At 46.0% G+C, this 13375-nt stretch overlaps 1 protein-coding gene across 8 annotated transcripts in view; it reads left to right on the forward strand.

Moving 5' to 3' along the window:
* Positions 1-2165: 2165 nt before the first annotated feature.
* The window catches only part of VAMP1 (vesicle associated membrane protein 1), a 49495-nt gene continuing 38285 nt past the window's right edge, over positions 2166-13375 (forward strand). For 3 of the 8 annotated variants that reach the window (XR_013956455.1, XM_080613712.1, XM_080613711.1), the window contains exons 1-3: positions 2229-2736; positions 3530-3688; positions 3934-3985. Coding sequence is in view for 7 of the 8 variants with exons in the window: in XM_080613712.1 (XP_080469838.1) it covers positions 2593-2736; positions 3530-3688; positions 3934-3985 (355 nt within the window). In the remaining variant the exon portion in view is untranslated. The other 5 variants (XM_080613707.1, XM_080613708.1, XM_080613706.1 and 2 more) reach the window with 5 other exon arrangements.

The raw sequence follows: 13375 nt of genomic DNA on the forward strand, positions 1-13375 counted from the left end.
TGATGACTTAACCCCATGCTAATAATGTTTACTGACCAAGTGGCCTTTTGTTTCTAATCTAGTTAGGATTTGCAAAAGAAACTCGGGCACTTAACTGTTTTAAAAAAATTTAGCTTCTAGTTTTCCATAACTGTTATTGGTTCCCCCTAGAAGTTATGGTGAGTCAAAGCTGGCATCCTGCTAGTCCGGCATCACAAAGACTGTTACGCACTTCAGAAACATCAGAATGATGAGTGGGTGTTTGCCTCTCTTCTCCATTAGTAGTTAATTTGGCTGCTAGGTAATTGGGGAGTTTACCTGTTGAGATGTATCTTGTTATTGAGTGATGCTACTCTGTCTTCCAAAGCACTTGGTTGGAAGAGGCAGGGAATGAAAGGAATTTTCTTTTAAGTCTTAATCCTTAGGAAGGTTGTAGCCAGAGTTTGTTGAAGCACCTGAAGTCCATGTTCTCAGCAGCAGGGTGGCAGACCTGTGGATTCAGGAAATGTGTGTGTGTGTGTATGTGTGTGTGTTCAAGCGGAGACTGAGCGAGCACCTGGGGTTATCACATACACAATCTTTGGGTGTAGCAAATCTTTGACTTTTTTGTCAGAAACTGGGAAGGTGTCTGAGAAAGGTACCTAATATCCTTTGTTACCTCTTGGTCCTTAAGCACCAACTTGGCAAGGGCTCTGTGGGCCAGTAGATCCACAAGCTCCATCTTGTTATTAGCAATGGTTATTGGAACCGTTCTCAGACTGCGGCAGGAAGGTCGCCAAGCTACAGAAGTTTCTTCCGTGACTTGTCCCTTGGCAGCTTGTCTGAAGACACAGCTTAAAACCCTGCAGTTCTGCTGAGGCTAGTGCTAGGCTGCTGCTTAACCCTCAACACTTCCATCTGCAAACCATCTGCTCTTGTCTCAACCCTGTATTAAGTCCTTGCCTTCCTCGAAGCCATGGTCTTTTGGTTCCCAGGCTATAATTTGTAACATAGTCATTTGTATCTACTGATCTATTAGATCTGATGTAAAAAACCCATTTTAGTCACAATTATATTAATGGTCTATATCACCTTGTGAACTACCTGAAAGGAGCGAGGTGGCTGGTCTCTTCTCCCAGGTAATAAGTGATAGGACAAGAGGAAATGGCCTCAAGCTGCGCCAAGGGGGGTTTAGATGGAGATTAAGAACAATTCCTTCCCCAAAGGGTAGTCAGGCATTGGAATGAGCTGCCCAGGGCAGTGATGGAATCCCTGTCCCTGGAAGTGTTCACACACTGTGTAGATGAGGCCCTCAGTGACACGGGCTAGTGGTGGCCTTGGCAGTGCTGGGGAATGGTTGGCCTGGATGATCTTAAAGGTCTTTTCCAACCTGGTTGATTCTACGAAGTGAAAAGGCAGCTTAGCGTAGGTGCAAACCTCTACCTGTCACTCTACTCACCACACCAAGTGCTGCATGGAGACTTCTTGTGCCAGTACTGTCCTATCTCCTTTTCTGTCCTGAACAGAAGCATCCTCCCTTCTGATCCAGCAGGCTTCTCAACATCTTTAGAGGGGAACACCTAACTGTCCTTGGGGCTGCTGCTGGAGCCTGGCTACCACAGCGGGCAGTGGAGGCTCTAAGACACCCGCTCTGGGGGCTTGTTGGGTCTTCCTCTTACAGCCTTCCCCTGCTCTATGGCAGAAGCGGGCCAGTGGCTTAAACAGAGCCAACACACATACACTATGGACCTGTAACGGCACGGGCTCGAAGAGGAAACCGGATGGGGTAGGTGATCACGCTCAGGCCCTGCGTCACCTAAAGGGAAACCCCCTCTCAAGGCTGCCGGGACCGGTGCCGATAAGGGACGCGCCGCGCAACCCCCCAGCCCCGCCACTCACCGGCCTCGCTGCTGCGCGTGGGGGCGGGCTCTGCTCCCATTGGGTGGCCCAAGGCTCAGTCACAGCTGCTCGTCCTCTCAAACCGCCCGGAGCGAGGGAGAGGGCGGGTCTCGGCTCAATCACAGTCTTCGCAGGGCACCTCGCTCCGCCAGGGTCGCGGAGCGTTGATTGGCTGTGGCGGAACCCAAAGGCGGTGCTGATGTGCTGCTTGCGGCGGCTCGTTGCCGCTGCCACTTCTGATTGGCTGTTTGCTCTTAGGGGCGGGGTCTCGCCTTTATAAGTCTTTTCCCTGCTGGGAGTGCTGATGCGGAGTTGATTGCTGAGTGCTGCGGGGTTCTGCTACGGTTCTGCTACGGTTCGATGATGTGAGTGGCTGCCTGCGGCGGGCGGAGAGGAGGAGGGAGGGAGAGATGCAGGCGGGGGATAATGACGAGCGGGCTGGTCGCTGCGTGCAGAGCCCCTGTCCTGGCCACTGCCGTCGGTGGAGCCGAGTGACGCATTGCAGCAGCTGCCGCCCGCACCTCCTTCTCCTGGGCTCCCGCTCCCCCGGCCCTCCCCGCTGCCCTCCCCTTGCTCTGGGCTCTCCTCTGCTCCCGGTCCGGGGGGATCCAGGCAGGTTGCGAACCCTTGGGGCTGCTGCTGGTGCCGGCCCAGCCTGGGGCCGTGGGGTTCAGATGGGTTTGGGGGGCAGGGTGCTCTTTCTTAAGCGTCTCATTAGGTTTTCTCTTTGCCCATATGTGTTCCCCTAGGTCTGACCCAACTCAGCAACCCGCTCCCGGGGCCCCCGAAGGGGGAGCTCCTGGTGGGGCCTCCGCTGGGGCACCCCCCAATCAGAGCAGTAACCGTCGGCTGCAGCAGACGCAGGCCCAGGTGAAGGAGGTCAGTAGTTCTGCCAGCCGTGTGCTGGCTTTCCATCGGCTGCCTGGACTCTGCTACTGCTCTGCAGCAGTGATGCTCTTGACAGGTGCCTGCTGCTGACGGGGTGGCTGCTCTTGTTATGCTAGTGCCAGAAACGCAGTAATAATCATATCCTGGTGGCAGATCTATAAAGAGGCTGGAGGAGAGACTGCTTTATGTTTACAAGCAGCTTTATCCCAGCTATGGCTTCTAAGGAGCAGACCTGTTAGATTTTTTTTTTTTGTATCTCCTGTAGTGCATCCAGAAGCAATCTTGATCTCTGCCCTTTTGCTTCAAGCAAACAGTCTGTGTGCAGTCTCAATGTGTGATGTGCAGGGAGCCTTTCCTTACTTTCCAGGGTCGGTGTCCGTAGTGTGGCTGCTGGCCTGCAGTAACGCCTTTATGCCTCAGTGGGGCAGCCACATGTAGCTGTAAATCATTGCAATAACCAGAGAGTAAGCATACGTTTATTCTCATGAGGGGGGTGGCTTAGGCTTGCTGCATTTGAGAGCTTTAAAAACAGGTGAGAATGCGGGGCTGAAGACCTCGTTTAAGTGTACTTGAACTGATACTTAAACGGGTTGGGTGGGGAGGGAGGCCTACAATTTTTCCCCACTTCAGAGTAGGCAGTGGCTTGAAAGCCATGTTTTATCCTGGCCTTTTTTCCCTTGTTTAGGGCTTTTGCTTATTAGCATCTCCATGTTAGATTCCTGGCTCTTATTGTTTTCAACTCTCTTTACCAGTAAGACTGCTGCTACTCTTCTTCCTTCTGCAGGTTGTTGATATAATGTGTGTAAATGTAGACAAGGTGCTGGAACGAGATGAGAAACTGTCAGAGCTAGATGATCGGGCAGATGCACTTCAGGCTGGTGCCTCACAATTTGAAAGTAGTGCAGCAAAACTCAAAAGGAAGTACTGGTGGAAGAACTGCAAGGTGAGTTTCCTATTGCCATGATTTCCTTCATCAGAAGAACATTGGGCTAGTCTTCTCCAGAGCTTTGAGAGGATAATTGGGGTGTAATAATGATTTCAGATGGTTAGGATTTTTTCAGTGTGGAAAGACTTTGAGGTCTTGGCTGTTCTACCTTCAAAGTCTGGCTGATGTTCCCTGGCTGTCTGAGAAGATGTGAACTTGTCAGTCTGTTCTGAGTATTACTCTTTAACAATCTCTCTCTCCAGATGATGATCATGATGGGAGTGATTGGTGCCATTGTGGTGGTGGTGATTGCAAGTAAGTACTGAAAAGCCCAGGATCAAAAGTGAAGAAGCACCAACTCTACAGTACCTTAAACTCTTTCTTTTAGATTTGAAATCTGGAGGGTTTTGGTTGCATAAGTATTAACTTCAGTCCTTGGGGAAGGGAAGTGGTGGTGCTAGAAGAACTCCTGCACTTACACTAGAAACTGTATACTTTTACATAGTAACAGAAGGACCTGGGGGTGGCCATCCTTGTAGAAATGGGAAATTCTGTCTGCCAGGTCAGGTGAACATGTAAGTATGAGGAGTGTTTACCCTGGAGTGGGTGGGTTGGCGAGTTCCTTCCCTGGTGGCGAATTTGGAGCTCTTTGAGGGACCTTTGGTGTAACTTGCCCTCTTGTTCTTTCCTTTTTCTTTCCCTATTGCTTTGTCTCCAGTCTACTTTTTTACTTGAATGCATCTCCTTCAGTCTGCAGCCTACTGTCCTGTCACCTTGCCTGTCTCTTCTTATCCCTGAACCTTTCGTTTCCTTCATTTCCACCTAGCTTCTTCATTGATTTCTTTATTGGTTTTAATTAGTCTTCTCTATATGACTCTGAAGCACTCTACTGAACATGGTTAGCCTTAAACAGCTGCTGCAGCTTTAGAGTTTAAAGTAAAGAGAAGTAGAGGAGGAGCAGGTAGCTATTGCTCCTGCTCTTCTGTGGGGAATTTCTTTGCTTAATTTTGGCTGTTTGTCAACTAGTGCCTGTGTGGACTCTAGCAAAATAAGAATGCCTTAATGCAGTGCCTTTAGGGATGAAGGACTTCAGCATGTGAGATTCTTTAGTGTTCTGCCTAAAAAGAGCGGCAGCATGACTTAAGCTTTTCATCGAGCTTCTGAAATAAAGGCTAGTTTGCATTGGCCAGTACTGAGCCATCTGACCAGGCTCTACAGTGATCTAGATTTCTCTAGTCATGGAGAGATGAGCATGAGAGATTCTGCCTGTCCTTATTTTCAGATGACTTGCTGTCTGAATGTGGCCATTTCAGTTATGATAAAGGAGAGCCTACATGATTACCTCAGTCAGGTGCAACAGACTGCACACAGTGAAGTAAAGAAAGGTTTTTTACTATCTAAAAGGCATGTGTGGGAGTAAAATCTCCTGCCAGAAGGAACAAAAGAGCAATGGTAAGGAGTCTAGTGCAGGGTGGTTAATATTCCTTTCATCTATGCAGACACAAGCCAGGAATGCTGTGGCTTTCTACTAGCTTTGTAGCTTTCTGGGAGACTTTGGGGTAGTGGCAGAATGGGAATGGGTATTCTGCTTTTGTTACTGGTTGAATGTCAAAGGAAATCCACTCTGTGCAGATGGGGCTGAAGGAGCCTGGAGGTATTCCAGATATGCTGTGTGGCTCACTGAGCCTTTCTGATTAAGAATACCTGCTCCGTTTCTGCTACCACAAAGCCCTAACTTCCAGCAGGAGTTAGAAAATCCTTGGAATGGTTAGCTAGGGATTTGGAGTGAAATGCTGCTCTGGGCATAGATATTGCAAAATGGCAACAGATGTCCCAGTTTGTCAGCTTCGATCTCTATAGAGGTCTTACCTATCAAACTGAAATCCTCCTCCTTCCTATGGGCTCTCTTGAATTTACATCCAGGGTGGTCTCTGCTGGAAGTAAGCTTGCAGCATGGAATGCTGTGGCTTTCTGTAAGCAAGCCCCTTGTTCTCCTCCATCACAATTAACAAGAGCTGTGAATTGCTTGAATGTGCCCTGTTCCTCAGTTTCTGCAGTCTTCTGAGGAATGTGCATCTTTTCTTTACAAGCTGAGCTGCAGCTTATAATTTAGGCTGGAAAGAGGGCACCTCTTTAATTTAGGAAGCGCTACCTTGGGTGTGTCTAGGCTTAAGGGAATGTGAGAAGACAGGGGAGAATATCAACGGAGTTCCCAGATAGGAGTGAAGTGCAAAAGATGGGAGGAGCAGATGCTTTTTGTTTCACTGGATGTGCAAGGGAGGCCACTTTCCTCCTCACAGGGCATCTGGGAAGGGGCGAGGTTTTGCATGCTCACTTCCATGCCCCAGCATTTCATTTGCATAAAGTTCATCTCCCTGCAATTCCATCCCTCTCCACCTTGAGTGAGGGCAGAGATGAAGATGTGGAGTGAAGCAGCCTTTGTCCCCTGAGCACTTCTCTAATTCCCTGTGGAACTGAGATGTGATGGATGGTCAGAAGTGCATCTACTGAAGAGGAGCCAGGGCCTGCTTGCACTGCTTACTGCTGTCATTTTAGGGGGTGGGCATACAAGCTTGAGGACCCCAGACCAGAAATTTTCTTGGAACTCTTCTAAACAAGCCTTTGGTGCCCCATTCCTCCTGTTCCTCTGGGGGGCTGAGGTCCCCATAGGCTGTCTCTTCCATTTCTTTCTCTTAGATGTTGTATGTTGCCTTCTCTTCTGCTCCCTTTCCTTTCCTTTGTGTCTTTGTGCATGGGGGGAAAAAGGTCACCAAGGCCCTCTGAGTAAAAACAAGGGACTCTGCTGTCCATAGCATTACAGCCACTTGTGCACGTGCAGTTTTATTTCCTGTGTCTAGAAACGCAACTGTAACTTCCTCTGGCATGTTGTAGTTATCAGCTCATGTACTTTAAATGGTCTCTAAGAAACACAATTCACCACCTTATTGAGTCTGTCTGGTCTGTCATTGGGTGGAAGGGGGTGGGATGCCAAACTGGTTTGGGACAATTTTTTTTTTGTCTGTCACTTCTACACATATACCTGAACTTCTCTCCATCAAAGCAGTGGCTGGTTTTCCATTGCAATGATGGTAGTTGCTGGAACTTTGTGCTGGACTGACTGTGTTAAGTCTGTAACAAGATATATGAACCAGCAGCTCTGCAGGAAGAGGTTGCCCAAGCCAACCCTGCTTCCAGCTGCCACATGTCCAGCCAATGTGTGATGCATGGGGAGGTAGTTCCCTGAATGGGAGGGTGTGTTACTGGTAGCTCTAGTTCCTCAGTGTGTGTTGCCTTTGGGTTTCGATAACCTATTGTCAGATCCTTAAATGCAGAAAACAGTTGTATGTTGATATTGGGGTAAAATATCATCTAGTTCCAAGACCTCCAAGAGTAGGATGCTGTTTACAGCATATCTTGGAACATGGCTGGAGTAAACGTAAGTGCCTTGTTTTGCTTCACTGTACACTTGAAACTTATTAAAAAGAAATGCCCATTGAAAATGCACTTCATCCAGTGCAGGCTTATTTTAAAATGAAGTATTTATGCTCTTATTTGTCCCTGCGGCTTGTGCTCTCCTTATGCTCAATCATTTTCTAGTCTTAAACATCACCAAAATTATACTAGAAAAAGTATGGTCAATTTGAACCATAATATGGTGAATTTGGAGCAGTGCAGATAGGCTGTTTCTTTCAAAGACAAAAGTCTTGCTGAGAAAGGAGGGTGTCTGGATTGGCTGGTAGATCAAAGCACCACGTACAGCCTAAACTTCATCACAGGTACAGCCTGCACAACCTGAATGAACTAGTCATGCTACAATTCCTGCCAACTTGTGTGTTGTCTTCCTGTGAGTTCTCAGCCTTGTTCATGTAAGGAGATAGGAAAAGTTCATCCTTGGAACAGATGTGTGTCCAGACTTACTACAGTGTCTCTTGAGTCCTTAGCCAAACTTACGGACTTGAGTGCTTGCTTGCTAAAGCTGGCCAGCTGATGTGGAGCATAAAGCTGGGGCTGAACATGCTGTGGAAAGTTGCCCCAGGGCAGTGCCCAACTCAAGAGTCATGTTGTGTGTGTTTGCAAAGAGTTGTATGTCTAACCAGAAATCCTCACGTGGGCATTTAAAGGACCATGGTCTGCTGGGAGCTCACCTCCTGAGGTGTCATCCTTTAAAGCATCAGCACTGCTGCTGTTCCTGCAGTCTTACCCTGAACAAAGCATGACTGTAAAGGTCCACTAAAAGCAAGGCCAAGGCTTTTGGTGGAGTAATTATTTGTCTAATTAGAAATTCAAGCTCTGTCTTTAAGCATACAGCTCCTGTTTCAACACCTTCAGATTTAGTGGGGGAAATGTCTCAACTATGCTGTTCCTAAATGTCTTAAACCTTCATGTTTTCTAGATGCTCTAGGCCTTGCTCTGGCCTTTCCTTAGGTTCGGATGCACTGGTCAAAGTAGGCTGCATTCTTTCATCAGTGGGGGAGTTTTTTTCTCGTCTCAGCTGTAAAGTAACTTGATGGTGGGAAAGACTAAAGACTTCAGAGTAGAAATGCAGCAACACTTGTTTAATGGACCTGGCTTCCTTGTGAAGTGACAGAGGTCCCTGCTCTGATGTAGCCACTGGGGTTAAAAGTCTTAACTTGGAGAAGCAATAATGGGGAAGTACAGAGGTTTTATCTTTTGTTCTGATCTCTAAGTAAATAATTACTCTGAGAGATATAACAGATAAGGATATAGGTTTTACAAAATAGGCAACTCAGCTGTGTCTGTTGGGTACATTTCAGCCCAGTGTTTCTCCTAGGTATCCTACAGTGCTTCCTTTTAGAAGTGGTTGGGTTCCTCCACAAAACTTCCCCTGTTTACAGGCCAAAATAAAGTTGCATTTCAGCCTCCATGCTCCTGATAATCTTTTGACTTGTTTTGCCAGAGACTGAGTCTTTCAGAACGTGCTTATTTGTTCCTTGGGTTTCCAATATGAACAGCCCAATAACATCCTTTCCTTTGTTGCATAGACCCATTAAATGGTTCTTGCTGAGGCTAAAAGGACCTTTTAATGTTCTCTCCTGCCAGGCTTTTCCAAGAGTCCTTGTACTCTTTTTAAGTAACTGTACTCTTTTGCCATAATCTCCAGTTACTACGCTTTTTATAGTTCACTGCCTTTAAGCATGTAATCAGAAGCTGAAGACTCTTTTCTTCTCTCATGTTTACAAGACCCCTTTAAATATTGCATGTTGGTAAGTATAAAGAACTGAAATACTGAACATTAGCCATTCCTCTTGTGTGTTCCTGAATTCTGCCTCCCCTCTGTCCTTTCACCAACAGCACTGCTACCCTCTTCATTTCTTAATGTAGCACATCTGTACCCCTTGGATTTTCTTGAACCTGTCTCAAAGGCCTGATAACCCTGTACTCAAATTCCTTCTGGGATTGACTTCAGTCTGTGCAGGCAAACCTTGCACTTATCTGTACAGCTTATCTAAGCACTCCAGCAAGCACAGTTTGCTTGTTAGTTCTTCTAAATGTATTGCTTATAGAATCATAGATTTATTAGGGTTGGAAAAGACCTTACGATCATCTGGTTCAAAGCCCCCTTTGATGGGCAGGGGCACCTTCCGCTAGACCATGTTGTGCAAGGCTCTGTCCAACCTGGACTTGAGCACTGCCAGGGATGAAGCATTCACCACTTCTTTGGGCAACCTGTTGCTGTGTCTCACCACCCTTACAGTAAAGAACTTATATCTAACCTGAACTTCCTCTGTTTTAGTTTAAACCCATTACCCCTTGTTCTATCACTACAGTCTCTGATGAAGAATCCATTTCTGGCATCCCTGTAGGCCTTCTTCAGATACTGGAAGTTGCTCCAAGGTCTTTATACAGGAGGTGCTCCACGTATTTCTTCTATTACCTTAATTCTTATAGGAAAAAAAATATAGTTTGGGTATTTGTCAAACTGTGATTGTCACACTGTGAAGGAATAAGTTTTCAGCACATAGCAGGGGATGCCTGCCCATCCTTGCATTCCCTGCCTTCTCAACCATCTTGTGCTTAGTTTCACTTAGTTTTCCTCCTTCCTGGAAGGGCTGACCCCATTCTTTCCTTTTGTCCAGTACTTTTAGTTCCCCCAGTCTCCCTATACTTTAGATTTCCTTAGAGTTTCTCAGATGCTCCAAATCCATCTGAATTGGAGCCCTCAAACTTCAGTGTCCCTAGATTTCCAAGACTGTACCCTTTTCTCTGCTATCACATGACTTCCAGATGCTCTTAACCCTTAATTGACTTGCAAATGTCTGCCGCCACTGCAGTCCCACAGACACCGGGGCCTTTTATACCCTGTCTCTGTGGGTTCTTCCACATCTTGGCAGAGCTCCCTTCTTTGTATTTCAACACTACCAAACGCTTCCACAAATCCTCATTGTGTTTAAGCTCCTAAACACTCATCCCTCTTCTTCTGTGGTTTTCCCATCATGCAAACCTTCCTTTTTCTCCTCATCATTCATTCTCTTAAGATTGCGGAGCTACCCACTTCTGTGCTGCTTACTCCTGCAGAACAAACCACTCTAATATTCCAACTTATCCACAAAATTTGTTTTCTCCTGCACTTCCCTTCCCCCTTCAAGCATTTGTATCCTTACTTCCCTGCCTTCCCCCAGCACGACAGATTGTCTCAGTCCAAAAAGATGCAACTTGCTTTTCTTCAGGGTCTTACAACCTACAGTTACTCCTTGCATGTTTTCCATGTCCTCCAGATAACTGTGCTATGCCTCTAACATACCTACAACTCCTAAGCATTTACATCACTCTACTTTATCCTCTTGTAAAAATTCACTGCACCTCAGACCATTAGTTTGTATTTTTGCTGAGGTACAAATCCCTCTAAACACCTGCTTTTCCCCCTTTTTCTCTAATATTTGACATTCTCAGTGGAAAAACTCCCATTTTCTGCACTGTCATGTTGGCACTGCTGGACTTTCCTGTTGTGTAGTAGCCAGCTTGGTCTGCCTGAAAACATCTGTTGAGCTGATTAATTTGTGGTCTTGTCAACCTACATAAATACAGGGATCCTCTGGAGAGGATCACCTGCTTTCTCACAAGATGGCAATTTTTGCACTGACCCTCAGGACAGGGAGAGCTAATCTATTTACCAACTTATATGACAGCTTCTTGTTTGTACAGGCTGGATTTACAGCTACCCAGAATGAGGCCATTACTTTGAGTTCATCAGTCAAAGCTCCTATTTTGCATTTTGACACTTTTACAGAAGAGAGAGAGAACATGGTGCAAGCTTCCCCAAGGGAATGCATCACCTTCTTCTGCAGCTATATTTCTGGATGCTGTTGAAGAGAACATAATGTTTCAAGTAGTTATGCCTCTGATTAAACTTCCTGATTAAACAACCCACTTGACTAGGTGTGATGCAGTGGGTCCTATCAATTTTATGGTTATCACAGGCTAGTGTGTGATGTGAAGAATCATGTCTTGCTTTTTGGATATTCAGGAAGCTCACACTCACCATGTGAATCAATGTACATTTATGATATGCAGAGACCATTTGAGAGGTTCCACCTGTTCTTTCTCCTTTCTTGAGTTGGAGGTGGTTTTGTGAAGCAAACAGCTTTGTGCAGTATCAGGTTTTTGTTCATCCATGTGCTAGAAACTACCTAAGGTGGCAGTCTGTAGTACTTGAATTCAGGACCAGGCTCTGGGTGCACCATCCGAACTCCTCTGTATGTCTTATTTTAATTGTGATCAAAGTTGTTTTTGCTTTAGCCACTAACCCTAGCTTTTAACTCTGCTACTTGGGCAGCATTTTTACAGAACATGAAAATCCCTTCATTAAGTCAAGTTTGAGATTTCATTCTTCCATTACTCACTCTCTTCTGCGTCCCTTAAAATCACCCATAAACACAGAAAGTGGATTTTTTTTATCAAGTTTGTACAAGTCCTGACTTTTTCCGGTGGTGGCCTCCTGTGGGAATACGTGTTCCCATAACTCTAAGTGCCCGTGGTTGCACGCCTTTCCCTCCTGCTTGGGTTGCCCTCCTTGCTGAATGACACCCCCTGACTCAACTTGCTTCTGTTCCCAGCAGAGACATCATATTCACTTTCCAACCAAGGGTCATCAGCTGAGCACTGGGATGAAGTTTGAAAACCTGTAAATGTTTCTGTAATAAAGAACATAGTGTGAAGAAGAAGAAAATCACTCTGCTGGGAAGTGAAAAGTGCATTTAGGTAATCAAGCAAAAGCAGTACAAGTATGTGTTTAGCATCTTAAAGGGAAGAATTAGGCAACAATTTATAAATGGCAGTAAAATCCTCCATCTTCCCAAGGGCAGTGTGTCTACCTTAATTTTTAAAATACCTGAAGTTTTGAATTTAAAACCAAGTTAATAATAAGAAAAAGAGGCTGTTTGCAGTGTGATTTGGTCTATGGTACTACAGGTCTTTGCCTAAACTATACGCTTGAATTCTGGTATTTGTGTTTGAGTCCAGTCAAGTGGATAATCCTGTTTGTTAAGGCCATCACCCTTGCTCTCTTGATACCCCACAAAGTGCTGTGTAAACACCATTGCAGCAGAAGACTGAGTGTTTGTAAAAAATACTGTGGCAAGCTCACTGCAAGAGATGTGTGCTCTTATGTGAAGATCCCAAAACTAGTTCCTGAGGCCTATCTTTCTCCAAGCCTTGATTGCCTGTGTGGTCTGTTCCAATAGACTAAAGCTTGCTCAGGAAGGATTTTAGATGAAAGTGTGCAGCTCTTCTCCTGTGCTTTACAATCCTCAGCGAACCCTCTGTGTGTACCAGGGAAGGGATGAGTGGAGCAGAGCAGGCACTGCATGATCTGTATGATCCTCTTTTGCAGGACCTCATGGCAGCAGAGATACTGTTTTTGTGGGTGTGCATAGTCCTGCCAAAGACACCTTTGCTTTCCCCCCCTCAAAGCAGGGAGAGCCAAGCAACTAGAGATCAGTTTATCCCAGATCTTTTGGCAAATAAATACCTGGACATACACATGTATGGTGTATTGCAAGGAAGGAGGCTGCTTGTCCACCAAGCAACCAAGATCTACCAGAGCCACATACCCAGTTTGAAAAAGGAGACCTTATTCTACCAGGGTGTTTTGTCATGACCCAAGAGTGTCAGCAAGCATCAACCACCTCCCCAGAGTATTGTGTGTAATATAGACTGAGGTTATGTCAGTTGCTGTCATCTCTTAGGGCTATACAAGTGGCCTCTCCTCAGGGGTAGAAGAGGGTGAGTGGCTTGGCCTTGGGATCAGAGCTGGACATTAAGAATTAGGAAAGAGCAACCAGTTTCCAACCTTAGGGAAAGCTTAACGAAGCTCAGCCTGTTGAGACTACATTCCCATTCCTTGTCATACCAGAGAGGAGGCCAGTCATGCCTGCCAAACCTCTTTAATGAATGACAGACCAGAACTGTGGCAGCATCCTTGTTGCAGGGAAAAGAAAGCATGCATGTATAGGTGTGCAGATGCAAGGAGTGTAAGGAAACTAAGTGGACATCCCCCCCATACATACACTAGATAAACTCTCATCCATGGTGATTCCCAGAGCAATACTATTTTATGAGACTGAAGAATTCACCTACAAGCAGTGAAAGCAGTGAATCCAGAAAGAAGGTAAATGCAGGTCCACAGACAGTGTGCAGCCTCTGCTCCAATTGCCACCCATCTGAACTGTGGAATAAGCCAGCGCC

This window comes from Psittacula echo (assembly GCF_963264785.1).
Source record: "Psittacula echo genome assembly, chromosome: 3".
In the NCBI taxonomy this organism is placed as follows: domain Eukaryota; kingdom Metazoa; phylum Chordata; class Aves; order Psittaciformes; family Psittacidae; genus Psittacula; species Psittacula echo.